This window comes from Narcine bancroftii, chromosome 7 (assembly GCF_036971445.1).
Source record: "Narcine bancroftii isolate sNarBan1 chromosome 7, sNarBan1.hap1, whole genome shotgun sequence".
Lineage (NCBI taxonomy): Eukaryota > Metazoa > Chordata > Chondrichthyes > Torpediniformes > Narcinidae > Narcine > Narcine bancroftii.
This window is the reverse complement of record NC_091475.1, coordinates 93,389,498-93,408,296: the sequence shown is the minus strand read 5'-3', so window position 1 is coordinate 93,408,296 and position 18,799 is coordinate 93,389,498. Positions and strand designations below refer to the sequence as shown.

The 18,799-nt window shown below is 38.9% G+C and overlaps 1 protein-coding gene across 4 annotated transcripts in view; it reads left to right on the top strand.

The window, feature by feature from the left end:
- Positions 1 to 8,367, top strand: part of LOC138739120 (palmitoyl-protein thioesterase ABHD10, mitochondrial-like) — a 68,483-nt gene extending 60,116 nt beyond the window's left edge. For all 4 annotated transcript variants that reach the window (XM_069890619.1, XM_069890616.1, XM_069890618.1 and 1 more), the window contains 2 exons: positions 5,080 to 5,129; positions 8,279 to 8,367. In XM_069890619.1, the coding sequence (XP_069746720.1) occupies positions 5,080 to 5,093 (14 nt within the window). In that variant the 3' untranslated portion in view covers positions 5,094 to 5,129; positions 8,279 to 8,367. The remainder of the gene's footprint in view (positions 1 to 5,079; positions 5,130 to 8,278) is intronic.
- The last annotated feature ends 10,432 nt before the right edge of the window (positions 8,368 to 18,799 follow it).

Genomic DNA, 18,799 nt, shown 5'->3' with positions numbered 1-18,799 from the left:
ATTTCTTATACTGCAGGCATGGAAATACAAGACCTTCAGTGGTGTATTCATCACCATTTTTAATTTTGTTTTCAAATTAGCCCAAATCAAATCCCTAATCTTACACCTTCACTTTTACCCTATTGACTGCCTATCCATCTTTACAATCTCACTACACGGTGTATATACTTGTGTATCTTCTGCCTCATTCACTGCCCTCTCATTCTGATTCCCTTGCCCTTGCCAAATTAATTTAAATCCTCCCCAACAGTTCCAGACCTGATCACCACAATATTAGTCCGTCATTTCCCCCCCCCCCCCCCCATTCAGGTGCAACCCATACACTTTTGTACAGATCATGCCTTCCCCAGAAGAGATCTCAATGATCATGGATCTGAACCCATGCCCCCTGCTTGAACAGTTCAGCCATGCATTCATCTGCCATAATACTGGCAGCAATCTAGAAATGACCATCCTTGAGGTCCTGCTTTTGAGCTTCCTTCCTATATTCCCTCATTTCTTTTCCTACATAGAGTGTGTCATTGGTATCAAAGTGGACCACAATATCTGGCTGCTCACCCTCCCACATGAGAATGCTGTAGATTCAATCTGCAATGTCCCTGATCTTGACACCTGGGAGGCAACATACCATCCAGGAGTCTTGATCTTATTCACAGAACCTCCTATCTGTCCAGAAATGCTGAAGGAACTCAGCAGTGTTGAAAGGAGCTAAATATATATTACTGACATTTCAGACATGAAAAGTCAGTAAATCAGTGTATCTTTGCCTCCTATGGATGCTGTGAGATCTTCTGAGTTTCTCCAGCACTTTTGAGTTTTTACTACGATCATAGCACTGGCAGACTTTCATGTTCCACTCCTATCTATCAAATTCCTAATCACTACAGCTCTTCTCCTCCCCCCTTCCCTTTCCTTTCTGAACTGAAGGGTCAGACTGTGCCACATACCTAACCTCTACGACTTGCCCATGGTAGATCATTCCTCCCAACAATAGTACACTTAATACCACTAAAGCAGTATTCTTATTATCAAGGGGAACGGCCAAAGAGTTGCCCTGCACTGACTGCCGATTTCCCCTTCCCTCTCGTCAGTCATCCAGTTACTTGTCTCTTGCCTCTTGATGTGAACTGCTCCCTTATAGCTTCTGTCTTTCTCCCTCTCTGCCTCCTGAATGATCCTGAGATCATCCATCTTCAGCTCTAGTTCCCTAACAGGGTCTGCAAGGTGCTGCAGCTGAATGCACCTCTTGCAGGTGTAGTAATCAGGAACATCTGTGCTTCTTTTTTAAAGATTATTTAAAATTTTTCAAACAAAAATTTTACAAAATCCATGACATAAAAATTAAAACTAAAACTAGAACTATCCCACCCCTACCCCCCTCAACAAACAAAATCCATAACATAAACGTTAAAAGTAAAACTACAACTATCCCCCTCCCCCCCCCATCAACAAGGAAAGCAAAAACATTTATCACAATTTAAGATATTATTGTTCATACATCTCAAATAAGGCAACCACAATTTAATAAAAATCATAATTATCATGCAAATTATGTTATTTTTTCCATATAAATACAAAACCTCAACTCATTATGCCAACGATTTACATTTATCTCAACTTCATCTTTCCAAGAAGTTGCAATACATTTACATGCCACCGTCAATGCTAAATGCAAAAAGGCTATCTGAAACTTATCAAATCCCAAGTCCAAAAATCGAACAATAAAGCCCAGCAAGAAAATTTTGGGATCTAATAAAAATTGAATTTTAAACAAATTTTGAAGTCCCTAATTTTATACCAAAATGATTGTACTTTATCACAAAGCCAGACCGAATGTAAAAAAGTTCCAACACATAATCCACATCTAAAACACAACTCTGAATTACTAAATCCATATTTCCTCAATTTCTCAGCAATTGATATAATTGATGTAAAGTATTATAATTAATCATACTGTATCTTATATTAAGCAATTTATTCACACCTTCCAAACACATCCTCTCCCAGTCAGCCTGCTCAAAATCACAAGTTAAATCATTTTCCCATTTAATCCTAGATTTATCTAAGTTTATTTTTTTTCCATTGTGTCTTGTAACAAGGCGTACATCTCTGAAATAAAATCCTTCTCCGAAAAATGAAAAATCATAGACTGAAATTTTGTCAACTTAGGAATTTTCATTTCTCTTCCAAAATGTTATTGAATGAAGATCTACTGGGACCAATGGCTGAAGAGGGCACACAAAATCGGTGCAGACTCGAAAGGCCAACTCCGTAAATGGTTATATGTTCTTTTACTAACACTCTGTCCCAGGTTTCCCAAGTTTTGCAATTGCCCTAGCCGCCATTGCTACAACCTACTCTGGATTATTACAAAAAGATGTTACCTGTACCTGTAGTGCATTCACAGCCTCTGCTTCTCTCTAGCCAAAGCCTCTAACTTTCCACTCTTAAACTGGGCCACTCACACACTGACCACTCCAACAATGGCTGCTTCACTTGTACCTCCTTTATTTCTGCTAATGAATCACAATCTGATTGGTCCATTAAAGCACCATGCCCCATGTATGCTCCTTTTTTACTCTCTTCTCCCCAACCTGTGTGTAACTCTCTCTCCTTGCGAATTGATTGGTCTGCTACTGACACTCTCAGTAGTGAGTATATTTCAACATATTCTTGTCAGGTCCCCATGGATGGAGTGAAACACGAAAGTCTGCAGAGAATATGATTGAAGTTAAAGCACAATGCTGGAGAAACTCAGTGGGTCAAACAGCGTACTTTATACAGCAAAGACAAAGATACACCACCAACTTTTCAAGCCTGAGCCTTTCATTAAGGTATGAGAAAAATGTAGTAATTTGATTGTATTTTTCAGCAAGATCACCCACCATTTCGCAATGCTTCACTATTCGCTGTTTCCTTCAGTGAAGTTATTCCTCTTCCTGTCACATCAATTCCCTTTTCAGATATTTTATGGGAGGTTTTTTCTATTATTATTTTTAACTTCTACACATTGCCTCATTAACCTTGCTTGAGTTTTATTCTTCGAATGTAAATGCATCACCATTAACATTCCATTTATTCTCTGATTCATCTGCTGTCCATGCCAACATTTTTCCCATACCTTGATGAAGGGCTCAAACCCAAAGCGTCAGTTGTGTATCTTTATCTTTGCCATATGAAATACGCTGTTTGACCTGCTGAGTTTCTCCAGCAGCGTTTTTACTTCAACCACGATATCTGCAGACTTTTGGTTTTTTACTGCTGTCCATGTTTGTTTGTTTGAGCTAAAGTATTTTTAAAACATTTCAATACATTAGCTATGATCTCATATTTGCAGAGAGTACTTAACAGTGGCACTCACTACTGGAGGAGATGGTGGAATTATATAAAATCACTGTGTTAATGCACATTATGGTAGGGCCTTGTGCTGTTTGCTATTTCCAAAATTTATTTCCATTGGTTTAACCATAAATATTTGAAAGGAATTTATATAATACATTTTTGGAGCTGATTCATGCTCATCTGACTAAAAGGGAAATGCTTCAGGTCCTAGAAAATAACCTTTTTCTGCCGAGACTACTTATTTGAATGCTTTTTAAAATTCATTTTTCACGTTCTCGGCAACAGTAGCACCCCTACAATTAAGCAGTTACTGTTTAAATGCTCAAAGGTCTCGGTGACACTGTTAGTAGAACCCTGCCTCAGAGTGCCAAGGACCCAGGTTCAATTCTGTTCAAGGCTGCCATCCACATGGAGTTTGTACATTCTCTCTGTGATCGTGTGGGTTTCCTCCAGGTGCTCTAGTTTCTTCCCACATTGCAAGGACATGAGGATTGGTAGGGTAATTGGCCTGCGTGGTAAATGAAAGAATCTGGAAAGAGTTGATAAGAATATAGGGAGCATAAAAATGGGATTAACATAGGATTAGATTTAATGGGTGGTTTAGTGTCAGCCTAGACTCATTGCTGTATTACTCTATGATTTATCTTCCTGAACATCTGAAGTCTTTCTGGTAAATTCTAAATTGTTTTATTGTCACCTATGCCAGGTTACAGTAAAAAAAAGTTTGTTGTGGAATCCAACTGATATCAGGTATACAAGAACGAATGCAAATAAATCAATAGATAAAGTAGGTAGTGTTACAGTAGACAAACCATGTAGGGTGCAGAGAAAAGAGTACAATCATAGCGAAGGAAATGGGGGAAAGTACAAGTATAAAAGATGGTGCAAAGGCATCAGATTTTGCCAGTGAGAGTCTTTTCGAGAGTCTGACCATCGGAAATTAGTGGTCCTTGAATCTGGAGTTTCAAATTCGAAAACACAAGTATCTGCTGCTCAATGAAAGAGGGGAGAAGGGAGAATGACTGGAATGGGATGGGCCCTTTAATATTTTAACAGCTCTCCCTGGAAAGGGAAGAATAAGAGAGTCAATGGAGGGTTTTCATGATTTGCTTCCAGCGTTGTATTTTTGGTCTGCAGTTTTCTACTCTGTCAGAGCAGCCTGGCGATAAACAAGCACGTTTAAACATCATTCCAGTTCGAAATTATCCCGAGGATTTTCTATTTAAATGTCATATACATATCAGTTCTCTCTTTTAAAGTCGCACTTCAAGTCATTGGGATTTTAACTATTTCTCTGCCGTGTTCTAAAGCCACCAGGACACTCAGCGACTTGACCTTGTTTTCCCCTCAATCTCATTTTCCAAGGCTAATATGCCAGCGATGCCTTGGTCTCCTTGTGAACCTTGGAGCTTCATTCAGAGGGAAGGAGCGACATCGGCGCTCTTTTTCTGATGTGGTGAGTGGGCAGGGGCAGGGCAGCTCAGAGCCGCGCCGCTCTTCGCAGTGGAACCCGCCGAGGCTGGTGTCCCAACGGGTTTTCGCAGAGAAGTTAGGCGTCCGCTCTTTCTTGCTCCGAATCCACGCATCGACAAAGCAAGTAAGTAGCCCCAAAGCAAAGAATAAAGCCGCTCCCTTCTGCAGGAATCTGTGATAAAGGCAATAAATCTCTTGTCTGTTCAGATTTTGGTTCATAGCTTGTAACGTCCCCAGTAAAATGTCTTTTGCTCTTTCTCCTAGCATGTCGTTCGTGATCATCGATCTGACGCTTGTAGCTCTCCTTACTTATGGTAAGATTGGCTTCGTTATGGATTCCGCTAATCGCCGTTGTTTTGATGCTCAAACTCAAGGGCAATTGCAACCACCTACAAATGTCCTCCGAATTCATAGGAAACTTATCCAAAGTCGCATAAAGTCTTGGCTCCTTTCTTTGTGCCAAGACCAACAACGTTCTTGACACCAAAATAATGCCTGATATCACCAAAAGGTCTTAAAAGATTCATCAGAAGTTACTTCGGGTTGGTTGGTAACAGTCGTTTTCTAAATGATCTATGCACTGATTGATAGTTACGCATTTAAATGTGTTGTGGGTAGCTTTAACTACAATTAAAACTTGTTTTACTTCATTAATTCTTTGATTTGAAATTTAGGTTTTTTTTCTGGGCCATGGGACTGGCAATTTGAACTTGAAATTTTGAACCACTCATAAATAATATGTAGTGTCCCAAGAGCCCCCTGTGAATGCTGAATCAGAAGGTACATCCAAGGCTGAACTGGATAGATTTTCGTCCAACTAGAGAGGCAAGCCTTTTGCGATGGTCCAGGAAAATAGACTTAAAGACCAAAATAAGATGAGGTTTCATTTTACAGACAGAATCCTGGGTGAGAAGAATTCCAAGAACATTCAAGAATCTCAATACTGTTCAATTGAAAGCAGTCCATTTGAGACCCAATCTACCTTCATTCCCTCTACCATATGAGTTAGAATGCCCTACATAATGTTTGGGACAAAGACACTTGTTTTCCTTAATTTGCCCTTGAGCTGACAGTTTTAAATTTGTAATAAAACAAATTAACATGATTAAAGTGCACAGTCCAGATTTTATTCAAGGTGATTTGTATCATTTTGATTTGACCAATTAGAAATTATAGCACTTCTTATCCACAGCTCCCCTCATTTCAGGGCACCATAATAGGGACAGAGTCATGTTTAGTCCCTTGTGCATATCCTTTGCATGCAATGACTGCTTGAAGTCTGTGATTCATAGACATCAGCAAGTGCTGAGTATCTTCTCCGATGATGCTCTGCCAGGCCTGTATTACAGCCATCTTCAGCTTGTTTCAGGGGCTTGTCCACACTTCAACATATAGAAGACATGCTCAATTAGATTTAGATCGGGTGACTGATGGCCGTACAAGAATTTTCCAGTTTTTAGCTTTGAAAAGCTCCTTTGTTGTTTCAGCAATATGTTTAAGATCATTGTCTTGCTGCAAGGTGAAACTCTGTCCAGTGAGTTTGGAAGCATTTGCTGGAACTTGAGCAGATAAGATGGTTCTATACACCTCAGAATGCACATCAGCAGTTATATCATCAGTGAAGATAACTGCACCAGTACCTGTGGCAGCCATACATGCCCAGGGCATAATACCCCCACCACTATGTTTCACAGATGATGTGGCATGCTTTGGATCTTGGGCAGTTCCTTTACACCTCCACACATTGTTCTTGCCATCACTCCAATATAAGTCCTTTTTCCAGAATTCAGCAGGCTATATTAAATACTTCTTGGCAAACTGCAATCTGGCCATCCAGATTTCTGTGGCTAACTAGTGGCTTGCATCTTGCAGTTTACCCTCTCTATTTCTCTTCATGGTCTTCTGAGGACAATGGTCATTGATACATCCACACCTATGTCCTGAAGAGTGTTTATTATCTGTTGGACATTAATTTGGAGATTTTCTTCATTATGATGAGATTTCTTCTCTCATTAGCAGTGGAGGTCTTCCTTGGAATACCAGTCCCTTTGTGATTACTGAGCTCTTTTTTTCTTAATGTTGTTCCAAATTTGGTAATCCTATGGTTTGGCGATGTCTCTTATGTTATTCTTAAGTTTCATCCTCATAGTATCTTATTTGATTTTATTGGCACAACTCCGATCCTCAAGTTGAAAAAGGTCAACGGCAGATACCAAAGGTGATCAAAATCTTAGAAGCAAGCCTAGTTCTCTTTTACCTGCACCAATGAAGCAATTAAACATACCTGAGTACTCACAAACACCTATGAAGCCTAATGTCTCAAATATTATGGTGCCCTGAAATGGAGGAACTATATTTGAAAAGTGCTGTAGTTTCTACATGGTCAAAATAAAATATATATAAATAACCTTTTATAAAATATGCAATTTAATCACGTGAACATTTTGATTACAAAGTTCACACTGTGGAGCACAGGGGAAAATAAAGGAAAAAAAATGTATTTGTCCCAAACATTATGGAGGGCACTGTAACTTCCAGATACACAACAACAACTCACCAAGCATCTTCCTCTGACACTCTCATATCTGGAGCTCATGACATCAAGGGCAACAAGCATTAGCGAACACAAATATTTCTAAGTATCAGCAACCCTGCCCAAGTCTAATACTGTTGCAACTCAGAAATGTATCATTATTATCAAGTCTGAATCAAAATCATGGTGCTCTCTGGTACCATGGGAGAGCCCTTACCCTCGGACACAACCTCTTCAAAATGGTGGTTCTGCAATATATTTTCAAGGGTATTTGTGGATGTTGGTTTTGCCAATGGTGCCCACATGTGAATGAAATAATGATCAAACATATTTTGGACACATGATAATTTACATGACATGATTACATCATTTCAGGGAGGAAATCACCACTGTAGCAAAATAAGTGTGTGGACCAGAATGTGAACTTCTTCACAACTCTACCTACTCTAACAGCATAATACACTGAAGGCTTTACATCCTGATGATTAGGTGTGGGATAACCATAAGAGCATTAAAAAAAAAAGCAGGAAGAGGTCAATCAGAACTTTGTGCCTGCTTTGCCATTCCCTCAGATCATAATGTTATTTCATCTCAGTGTCATTTTCCTGTCCTAATCCCATACCCATTGATTGCTTTAAGATCCAAAAATGTAAAGATCTCTATCTTGAATATACTCAATAAGTGAGCCTCATTAACTCTCCTTTGGACAAAATTCCTACAATTGTTTTACCTTGGGAATGAAAAAATAGTTTTATCTCAGTTCTGAAAAATCTGAGACTTTGAGTCCCGTTTCGCCAGCCAGGAAAACGCGTCCTAACAATCCTAACATTCTCTGCCTCCACATCAGAAATGCTGCTGGATTATTTTGCAAGTCTCATTTTGATGATTTTAATCACAGGATCAAAGTCAGCAATATTTTCTTTTTGGCAGGGATTGGGGCTGCACCATTTCTGCCTGATGAAGAAGCCCATCAGTTCATCCGAAACAAAAGACAAACAAACATGATGCAAGGATACTGGGACCCAAATAGTGCAAATAATGTGTGGGGTATCACCCCAGCAGAGCAGGTAATATGTAAATTTCATGGCCTTTCAGATTGGGTAATATTGATTGCAAACTTAGTGAATAATTATCTGTCAATTGCAATTAAAATCAAACCTTCAATCTTTATGAGTGTAATTAAATTTTGAATTTTTTTTTTAATTTGAAAAAAAAACTTTCTCCTTTACCTTGACACACAAGATGTCCCATGGACACTCCGAGACCAGCTGAGCTCCTCCAGCACCCCTGTGCTTTTACTACAATCACAGCATCTGCAGACTTTCATGTTTCATTCCAATACAGTCAGACCAGGAAGGCAAGTGTTGAATATTGCCATATACGCACAGCAAAGGTAAATGTGGAAGAAGTGTTTGTACAATCTTGTAGCATTGCAAGTAGCTGATCATCTCTTTCAAGTGACTGTAATAAACCACACAACATTGATTTCCTGCATGAGTCTTTGGAAATCCTTATTGCATTTTAGTTTATTAATATTTTGGACACACTCCATTTCCTTTTAGGCTTTCATTTCTATCGTTCATACCATCTAAATTAGCAGCCACTAAGAACAGTTAATACACCAGTAGTCAGACTTATGATAATAATTGCAGAAATGAAACCTCCTCAGGCCAACAGACCTTGCCATGAGCCGGTGTATAATTGTCCTCTGTTGGAAGGGAAACTAAGCTAATGTTTCAGACTGAAGATCCTTCGATGGAACTGGGAAAGATGTAAAATATGCCTTAATGAGAGTGAGAGTAGGGCATGTTCCTAATCAGTTAAAACCAGAGTGACATAAGCTGTAAACAAGATGTTCTGATCATTAAGGGAATGGGAGCAGTTCGAGGATGAGAACACAATCAAAGGAACACAGGTGGAACAAAATACAACAAAACCCTTGGTATCTGGCACCTTATGGGGATTGGTAAATTCTGGATAAGTGTATTTTCCATTTGCTTGAGACTTACTTTTACAATGTCTGATACACCTTCATTAAGAATAAATGGTTTAAAAGGCAAAAGACAAAAATACATTACTGCAGGTTCTTCCTCCTCCATGGAGCCATCCAAAAGATGAACAATAATTAGCTCCACCCTCTCCCAAATTTACAGATAAAGCCTCTGTGATAGATTCTATCACCAATGTGTATATGTACAGATTGTAGTGTAGGATGACTGTGATTGGCTGAGAGTGTAGCCACACCTACTGGCAGGTCTTAAAGGATTGCTCCTAGCCAGACCAGGTCATTCTGGACTGGTCGACCTACTTGTGATACGCTCCAGTCTTTTAGTTAATAAAAGTCTTGGTTTGGATCAACAAGTCTTTGGTTCTTTCAATGCACTCTACAGACTCTGACTGGGTCAATTCTTACTAAGCATGGATAAGGAGACACTTTAAGAGAGACACCACAACCGTGAGTGGCATCAACCAGCTCTTCATCCTGGGTGATACCATTGCTGTTTCACTCAACTTTATTCAAACAGCTGCTATGAGCAAAGCATGACCATGGCACTATGCTGGCTGAATATTTACTCCCATCTTCACCAAAATTTTATATGTTACTTTGGAGAATGTTAACTTTTACAATTTTAAAGTTGTATATTTTTACCTATTATTTTTATTTATTTTTTTTTTATTTATTTTCCTCAATTTTTTTGCTGGTTGTGTGAGGCTGCTGGTTGCTTCAATTCTGGATAGCAGGAGTTTTACTGTATGAGGAAAAATGGCAGACAGAGCAAGGAGAGGGTAGGAGAGGATAGAAGGTAATAAAGGTGGAGACTGCTACTGAAGGAAGGATAGGTGGATCTAGATAAAGGAAGGATGGAATCAATTAAAGAAGGGGAAATGGTGGGAGAGCTGTGTGGGTGGTGGATTGGTAGAAAAGGTGATAAATGGGGGAGGAAATGAGTAACACATGACTGGAGGAAGGAAGAAGGTATGTGAGTGAATTTAAGTGAATAAGAAGGAAAGAGGAAAAGAAAAAAAGTTCTTTCTCTCTCTCTCTCTCTCTCTCTCTCTCTCTCTCTCCTCATTCAAATTATGTACTTAAAGGGGGTGTGGCCTGATGGCGAAGGAAGAAGTGTAATTCCATCTTACCCCAGTTGGACTAATAAATATCCGAATTAAAATACTTTAAAAAGTCTTGAAAGTTTGCTCTGAAGTTGTCTGAATGTTAAAAGACTACAATGGCTGTTAATACAAAGAAATCGAAAGCACAGATTCAGAAGAAACTTCCTTTTAAGAGTATAGAAGAAATGAGGCCTACTTACCAAGTGGAATCTACGGAATCGATTAGACAGCCACCTAAGCAGCAGCACACTCCAGCTCTTGCGAAGGCGCCGGGTGCTGGGCTTCCAATTTTTTTCCCCTTATCTTGATCAGAGTGCCTGTGATGTCAGGTGCACTGTAGAATCACCGGAGTCAATAGTGTCGAGCCCAACACACGACACCGTTGTGGGTCCCGGCTGCGCGGAGCCCCGAGTCAGAAGATGCGCGTGCACGGGCTCCAGCGCTGCAGGGCATGTGCGGTGCATCTTGAATCCGCAATCTTTTGGACAGGGTCTAGGCTGTCAGTGAAGTCAGCCAGCAGTGGCCTGAACATGTCGGGTCTGGGTCTGTAGGCATGCAAACCAGAAGTAAGGTGATGAAATCGATGGCAGAATCAAAGGAATAACAAGGAAAAGCTTCTTTTCAAACTGAAGAAATGGAAGAAGAATCATTGACTGTTACTGAAGTGAAAGAAGGTCGGCCTCAAGGAGAGACTAGTGATACTACTTTTGATGTTTTTTTACAATTTTGGAATCTATAGCTCATCAAATGGGTAATATGTCAAGACAAATGTCTACTCAGATTGATCATGGATTTATGAATATGACTGAAAAAATGAATAATATTTGTGAAGAAGTTTCTTCTGTTAAGAAAGATATTTCTGTCATTAAAGCTGATGTTAACAGATGCTTGAATATGGTGGATACAGTTCAAGACAATCTTAAGAAGATGGAAGGTACCTTTCAAGTTTGAAAGAACAAGTTTTCAAACTTTCGACATTGGACACTGTTGTCAGAGAGCAGCAGCAATTATCAAGGATCCACACCACCCAGCGCATGCTCTGTTCTCGCTGCTACCATCAGAAAAGAGGTATAGGTGCCACAAGACTTCATCACCATGTTTGCTACCCCTTCACCCTTAGTCTCCTCAACAACAAACTCAATCAGGGATTCATTTAAGAGCTCTTACTTTTGCACTTGATTGTTTTTCTTTCCCCTCTGTATTGCACAGTCAGTTATTTACATGTATTTGTTGACATGTGCACATTTTTTTTTCACTACCACAAGGGGTAATTCTGCCTCACCCATAGGAAAAAGAATCTCAGGTTTGTGTTTGATGTCATGTATGTAGTCTGACAACAAACCTGAAACTTGAAACCTGAATCTGATCTTTAGAATAACATAACAAGAATTTGTTTTGTAATTAAGGGAGAGGTAAGAAAGCTCAATTAACATCTCAAAGACTAATACTACTGCCTGAAATAAGGACCAAATCAAATATGCACATCAATCAAGCCCTTGCTGATTCCCGGACCCAATCATGAAGATGTGCTCTATGCCCTTGGTCTTGCTTTTAGGTTTTATGCAGCAATATTGCCTATGGCCAGACCTGCCTCCATCTCTTCCTAACTAATAAGGAATGAAATCTCATTGGAGGCTCAATGGAGCAGACAACTTGCACTGTTAATAATGAGCACCTCCCCTACACAGATATGCCTCAACCAGTTTCACACAGAACATACATTAGATCTGCAGTTGCACAAGGTTAACTTGTTAGAACATGGGCTGTTCAGACTATGCTTGGAAAAAAATTGCTAGGATTGATTATTTCTTTATTGATACTCATCTGGATCCCTTAGTAATAGAAGAAGAAGATAGGAGCAGGAGTAGGTCATTCGACCCTTCGAGCCTGCTCCGCCATTCAACGAGATCATGTCTGATCTCAAAGTTCAGTACCCTGTCCCCACCTTCTCTCCGTAACCTTTAATACCCTTATACTGAAGAAATAGATCTAATTCCCTCTTAAATATATTTAATGAACCTGCCTCTACTGCCCTCTGTGGCAATGAATTCCACAGATTCACCACCCTCTGGGTAAAGAAATTCCTCCTCATCTCGGTCCTAAATGGTTTGCCTATTATCCTCAAACCATGGCCCCGGGTTCTGGATTTTCCCATCATTGGAAACATCCCATCTGCATCCATTCTGTCCAGTCCTGCCAGAGTTTTATATGTCTCTATGAGATCCCCTCTCAATCTTCTAAACTCCAGCGAGTACAATCCCAATTTGCGCAATCTTTCCTAATAAGTCATTCCTGCCATTCCAGGTATCAGTCTGGTGAATCGCCTCTGCACTCCCTCCATTGCAAGAACATCCTTCCTTAGATAAGGTGACCAAAACTGCACACAATACTCCAGGTGTGGTCTCACCAAGGCCCTGTACAGCTGCAGTAAGGTATCCTTGTTCCTATACTCAAACCCTCTTGATATGAAGGCCAACATACCATTTGCCTTTTTAACCACCTGCTGTACCTGCATGCTTGCCTTCAGAGACTGGTGTACAAGTACCCCTAGATCTCTCTGCACTTCCCCATCTCTTAATCTATTGCCATTCAAATAGTAATCTGCCCTCGGTTTGTATTACCAAAGTGGATAACCTCACATTTATCCACAGTAGTGCATTTGCCATGTATCTGCCCAGTCCCTCAATTTATCTAAATCACATTGGAGCTTCCTGACCCCCTCTTACGTGCACACAACCCCTCCTAGCTTAGTGTCATCTGCAAATTTGGAGATATTACATCCAATCCCCTCATCCAGATCATTAATGTAAATTGTGAACAGCTGGGGTCCCAGTACAGATCCCTGTGGCACCCCACTGGTCACCGCCTGCCACTCAGAAAACGAGCCATTTATCCCAACTCTCTGTCTTCTACCTGCCAGCCAGTTCTCAATCCACATCAATACTTTGCCTCCAATCCCATGAGCCTTGATTTTGGAAGCCAGTCGTTTATGCGGGACCTTATCGAAGGCCTTTTGGAAGTCCAGGTACACCACATCCACAGGCTCTCCCCCATCTATTTTACCTGTCACCATCTCAAAGAATTCCAATAGATTTGTCAAGCACGATTTACCTTTTGTAAATCCATGTTGACTCTGTCCGATCCCTTCTCTGCTAGTCATATGCTCGGCTATTACATCCTTAATAATGGATTCCATCATTTTGCCCACTACTGATGTAAGGCTCACCGACCTATAGTTCCCCGCTTTTTCTCTACCCCCCTTTTTAAATAGCTACCCTCAAATCCATGGGTACTGATCCTGAGTCTATCGAGTTCTGGAAAATAATTCTTAAAGCATCTGCTATCTGAATGGCCACTTCCTTAAGTACCCTAGGATGTAGATTATCAGGCCCTTGGGATTTATCTGTCTTCAATCCCATCAATTTCCCCAAGACCATGTCCTTAGAGATACTGATTTCTTTCAGTTCCTCCCTTGCATTAGTCTCTATGTTTCCCAACATCCTTGGGAGGTTATTTGTATCCTCTCTTGTAAAAACAGAACTAAAGTAAGAATTTAATTGGTCTGCCATTTCCTTATTCCCCATTATATATTCCCCTGATTCCGACTGCAAAGGACCTGCTCTGGATTTCACCAATCTTTTCCTCTTGACATATTTATAAAAGCTTTTGCAGTCGGTTTTTATATTTGCCGCAAGCTTACTTTCGTAATTTATTTTTGCTCTCTTGATTAATCCCTTTGTCCTCCTTTGCTGCATCTTGAACTGCTCCCAGTCTTCGGTTATGGTACTTTTTTTGGCCAATTGATATGCTCTCTCTTTGGACCTAATGCTGTCTCTAATTTCCCTTGTTATCCACGGTTGAGTCACCTTTTTTTGGTTTATTTTTATGCCAAACCGGTATAAACAATTTTTGCAATTTCTCCATTAGATCCGTGAATGCTTTCCATTGTCTATCCACAGTCAACTCCCCCATAAACACAACAGCTCCAATGGACTGTGTATATGATACAATTGCTGTTGCCAATCATGTGTCCTTGAAATTCTCTTTTAAATTTTCTGATTTTATTCCCAGAGCTCAGCAGTGGCAGTTCAATTCAACTTTACTTCACAATGAGAAGTTTGTGGACTTTATTAAAGAACAAACTTCTCTTTTTTAAATCAAACTCAACTAAGGAAATGTTGAGCCTAACTGTTTGGGATTTAAGGCATACCAGCAAGAACAAGTAATTTCTTATGCAGCAGGGTTAAGGAATGTACAAAAGAACAATTGTTATTCCTGAATTTTAAAAAAAAAAAAAATTTATAGAGAATACTTGAGGAAACCTAATATAGATCTTTATATTAGGTTTGAGTAGAACTTCAAATGCAATATGATTTACTATTAACATATCCTACTGAGAGACAATTTTTAAATCAAAAAACCAGTTTTCTGTACATGGAGATAAATCGGGTAAATTATTAGCTGGCCAATTAAAGGCAGCTATGGCTAAAAGACAGATTCCTAAGATTCGTAAAGGAGATGGCAATATTGTATACGATCATGATGAAATTAATAAGGTATTTCAGGATTTCTGTTCTGATTTATATACATCTCAATTCTCTGATAATACCATAAATATGGATAGGTTCCTGCAATAATTGAATATCCCTAAAATTTCTTCCAATTATCAACTTGTATTGGAAGCTCCAATATCAAAAATGGATATTTTTAAAGCAATTTCCTCCCTTCAATCTGGAAAAAGCTCCAGGCCTGGATGGTTATACTTTTGATTTTTTTTTAATGTTTGCTAATATATTAATGCCTCAGTTGTGTAGGATGTTTAAATCTCTTAGAGGTTTGCCATGGACATTTTATGAAGCATCAATTTTGTTAAATTCCTAAGAAAGATAAGGACCCTTTAGTATGTGCTTCCTATAGATCAGGGTTTTCCAACCAGGGGTGCTATCTTGCACTCCCAAGGGGTGCAAGATAGCATTCTGGGGGTGTGAGATAACATTTCAGTTTTTCTTTATAAATCCATACTCCTTCAATTTGGATAATATGTTGGACGATGAAGAGCTGAAGGAAGATCTTATTGAATTGTGCACAAATCGTGTTCTTGAAATGCAGTTTGAAAGCAAAACTTTGGAACAATATTGGTGTTCGGCAATGGACGTGTTTCTAAGACTTTGTGAAAAAGCACTAACTGTGCTCATCCCATTCGCGACGACGTACTTCTGCGAGTCTGGATTTAGTGCCCTTTTGTCAATCAAGACAAAATCTAGAAATCACTTGGGTGCACAGGCAGACGTGCGGATTGCTATCAGCAACAAAGTGCCACGTTTTGAAAAACTCTTAAGCAATAAACAGGAACAAAAGAGACATTAAATTTAAATTGGCTTATGAACATTTGAACATTAGTTCTTTAATTTTTTTAAAGAAATTTCATGCATAGATGAAAATTTAATTTTTTGTAGCATTTATGCAACTTTTAATTTGTTGTAATATTTTTTCTTTTCCACATGTTTCATTTTTGTTTATATTTTATTAAAAATTAATTATACAAATGTGTTTTGGTCACCTTCACCTTTATTCTTAAATAAATTATTACTTTAAGGGGTGCGAGAACATATTAAATTTTTTTAGGGGTGCGGGGCATAAAAAAGGTTGGGAACCACTGCTATAGAACAATATCATTGTTGAATGTTGATTCCAAAATTCTTCCTAAGATTGTAGCTTTTAGATTGGAAAATATTCTTCCTCAGATAATCCCTATGGACCAAACAAGATTTATAAAGAACTGTTATTCACATTTTAATATCTGTAAGTTAATGCATATTATGTACTTTCCATCAACTAAAATTGGACAGATATTTTCAAGATTTTGTCAATTATATTGGGTAATAGATTGCAACCTAATCCATTGACTGTTATTTTTGGAATTATAGATCCAGAGGTGGATCGAGTTCCCACTTCTGCACATTGCCTTTACTACACTTAGCCAGAGAGCCATTCTATTTAAATAGAAAGGTCCTACTTTGATGCAATGACTCTCTCAAATTATGTCAATTTTAGAAAAAAAATTAAGTTGCACTTTTGATACCTCCGTTAAGTTGGTAGAGACTTGGTGTCCTTTTATAAACTAATTTGTATGAGTTAATCTGTATTTTGACTTCACCTCCAGACTGTTTTGGACTTATGTCGTTTTTTTTTATTGGCAAGGACCAGGTCAATAGTTTGTACTGATCTGTTGTAGGAGTGAAGTCTCTGTTTATGCTGCCCAGCCTTTGTTTTCTTCAGTAGATTAGATGGGGGGGTTAATAAACAAAAACTTTCTTTTTTGTATATTCCAAATTGAGGAGAAAGGGATAATATTGTTCAATATGTTATAATGTTATATGTATTGCAATATATTGATGCTTATGTTTTTACTATTCGATTCTGCATTCTATTCTCCTCATTTATTGTTTACTATATAATGTTTAATAAAAAGAATAAAGAAAAGAAAGCAAATGAATTGCACCAACCACTACACACTAGTAACCCCATTGCCTCTCTTTATATTCCCAGCACAAGTGACCTGCTTACCATCAATAGAAACTTTGATATGGAGACCTGATGTGTGAGGGTGAAATGTGACCCCCCCCCCTGCCTATCTGGAATGTGTGTACTGCAGGTGGTCACATCTTCTTCCTCTCTGGAATGTACTCTGAAGTCACATTCCCTGTTAGTCAAGGTTGGACTCAGGCTACTAATTAGTGCACACCTTGCCGCTGGCTAATTCAAATCACAGTGTTACTATTGGCTAGGCTCATAGATTAGCACTGTATTTAGCACCAACACAGAGCATAATTTGCTCTCTCTGTCTCATAGTCCGAGCCCTGGACACCACTCTATGCCAGGTCACTACTGTGGGCATCACATGGAAAGGTCACATGTGAGATGAGCTGTAGTATTGCTATAGATCAATATGTGCAGTAAAGCTGCACCTCCTTGAAGCTGCCTCCCAATGATCAGGGGTCTGGGAGGATGTGTATTGCCTCTACTTATAGTGTATGAATGTCGGCACCACCTGTGTGAATTAGTAACTGTGTACTAATTAACATTTTCCCATGCTCTTTTTTTCAATCATGCGTATGTGTATTTTATTCCCATTACGATTTTCCCATTCTCTTTTATAAATTGTGTGCGTGTTAATAAAAGCTACGTGTGATTGCAAACCTTTGTGTCCAGACTTGTCTCTCTGTCAACCACTGAATCCGATACTCTTTCTCAACCCAACAAAACCCAAATTGCCTTGCTGAAAAATTGAGAAAAGATGAAGATGTCCCCATGATACTTGACTGGATCTCATAGAGTCATGGCACATTGATAATGAGGCTTATGAATTGCTGCACAATAATACTGATAATAATATATGTTTCTGTAACCATAGAAAAGGTATAAGCTATTTCTAAGCATATGCTCACCCGATGTATTTGTTTCTTAAAATCTTTCAATTCTGCATGACATATATTATGCATATTTTAACTGTATGTTTCACAACATTTAGGCAAGTGAATACTGGACATCATTGAGAGATTCAGCACAGTACTATTTTGGTTTGAGTTCAATCGGTTTTGCATCAGATCCTTCTGTGGTACAGTGAGTAAAAAATCAACTGTTCTATATTATGTATTACATATCATGCAGAACAATGATACAAATAATTTGACGCAAAAAGGGAACTACAATATTCAAACAAATGTGGTAAAGAGACAAATTTTCATTTAATTTTGTGAAGTGTTCAATCTACTATGTACCAAAAAACAGTGAGTGTTGGAAAAACTTGACACATCAGTGGAAAGTGAAATGGAGAATGGTTTTTTTTAAATTCCAGATTTTGCAACATCAGCAGTTTTAGTTTGCTCTTCAATACCTGCATGCAATCATTTGATGGTGCTTATAGCTGACATCTAGTGAGGTAAATGGTCTATTGTGATGCTCAGCAGTGCTTTGCCTGCAGCTTCGTGGTCAAGGGTGATGGATTGAAACATGCACAAAACATGAACTTCCAAATACATGGGAGGAGCACTTCTAATTCTGGTCGTTTAATCACCAGTGAATGTTGACATCTTCAGACCCACATTATTTACATCAATGAATTATAATTGGACCCAAACTGATTTCCTAGCTATTATGAAGCACTGCTGTTCATTCATTGAAGTTTTTAATCACATGTTCCAAACATTAGCAAACTGAACCTAGAAGCAGATTGTCAGGATATCCTTTTGCTTGGTAAACCGATATCTTCTTACCTTTAATGTTACCTAACTCTTCATTTTCATTGTATTTTTGTAGGGAGCATATCAGAAGCTACAT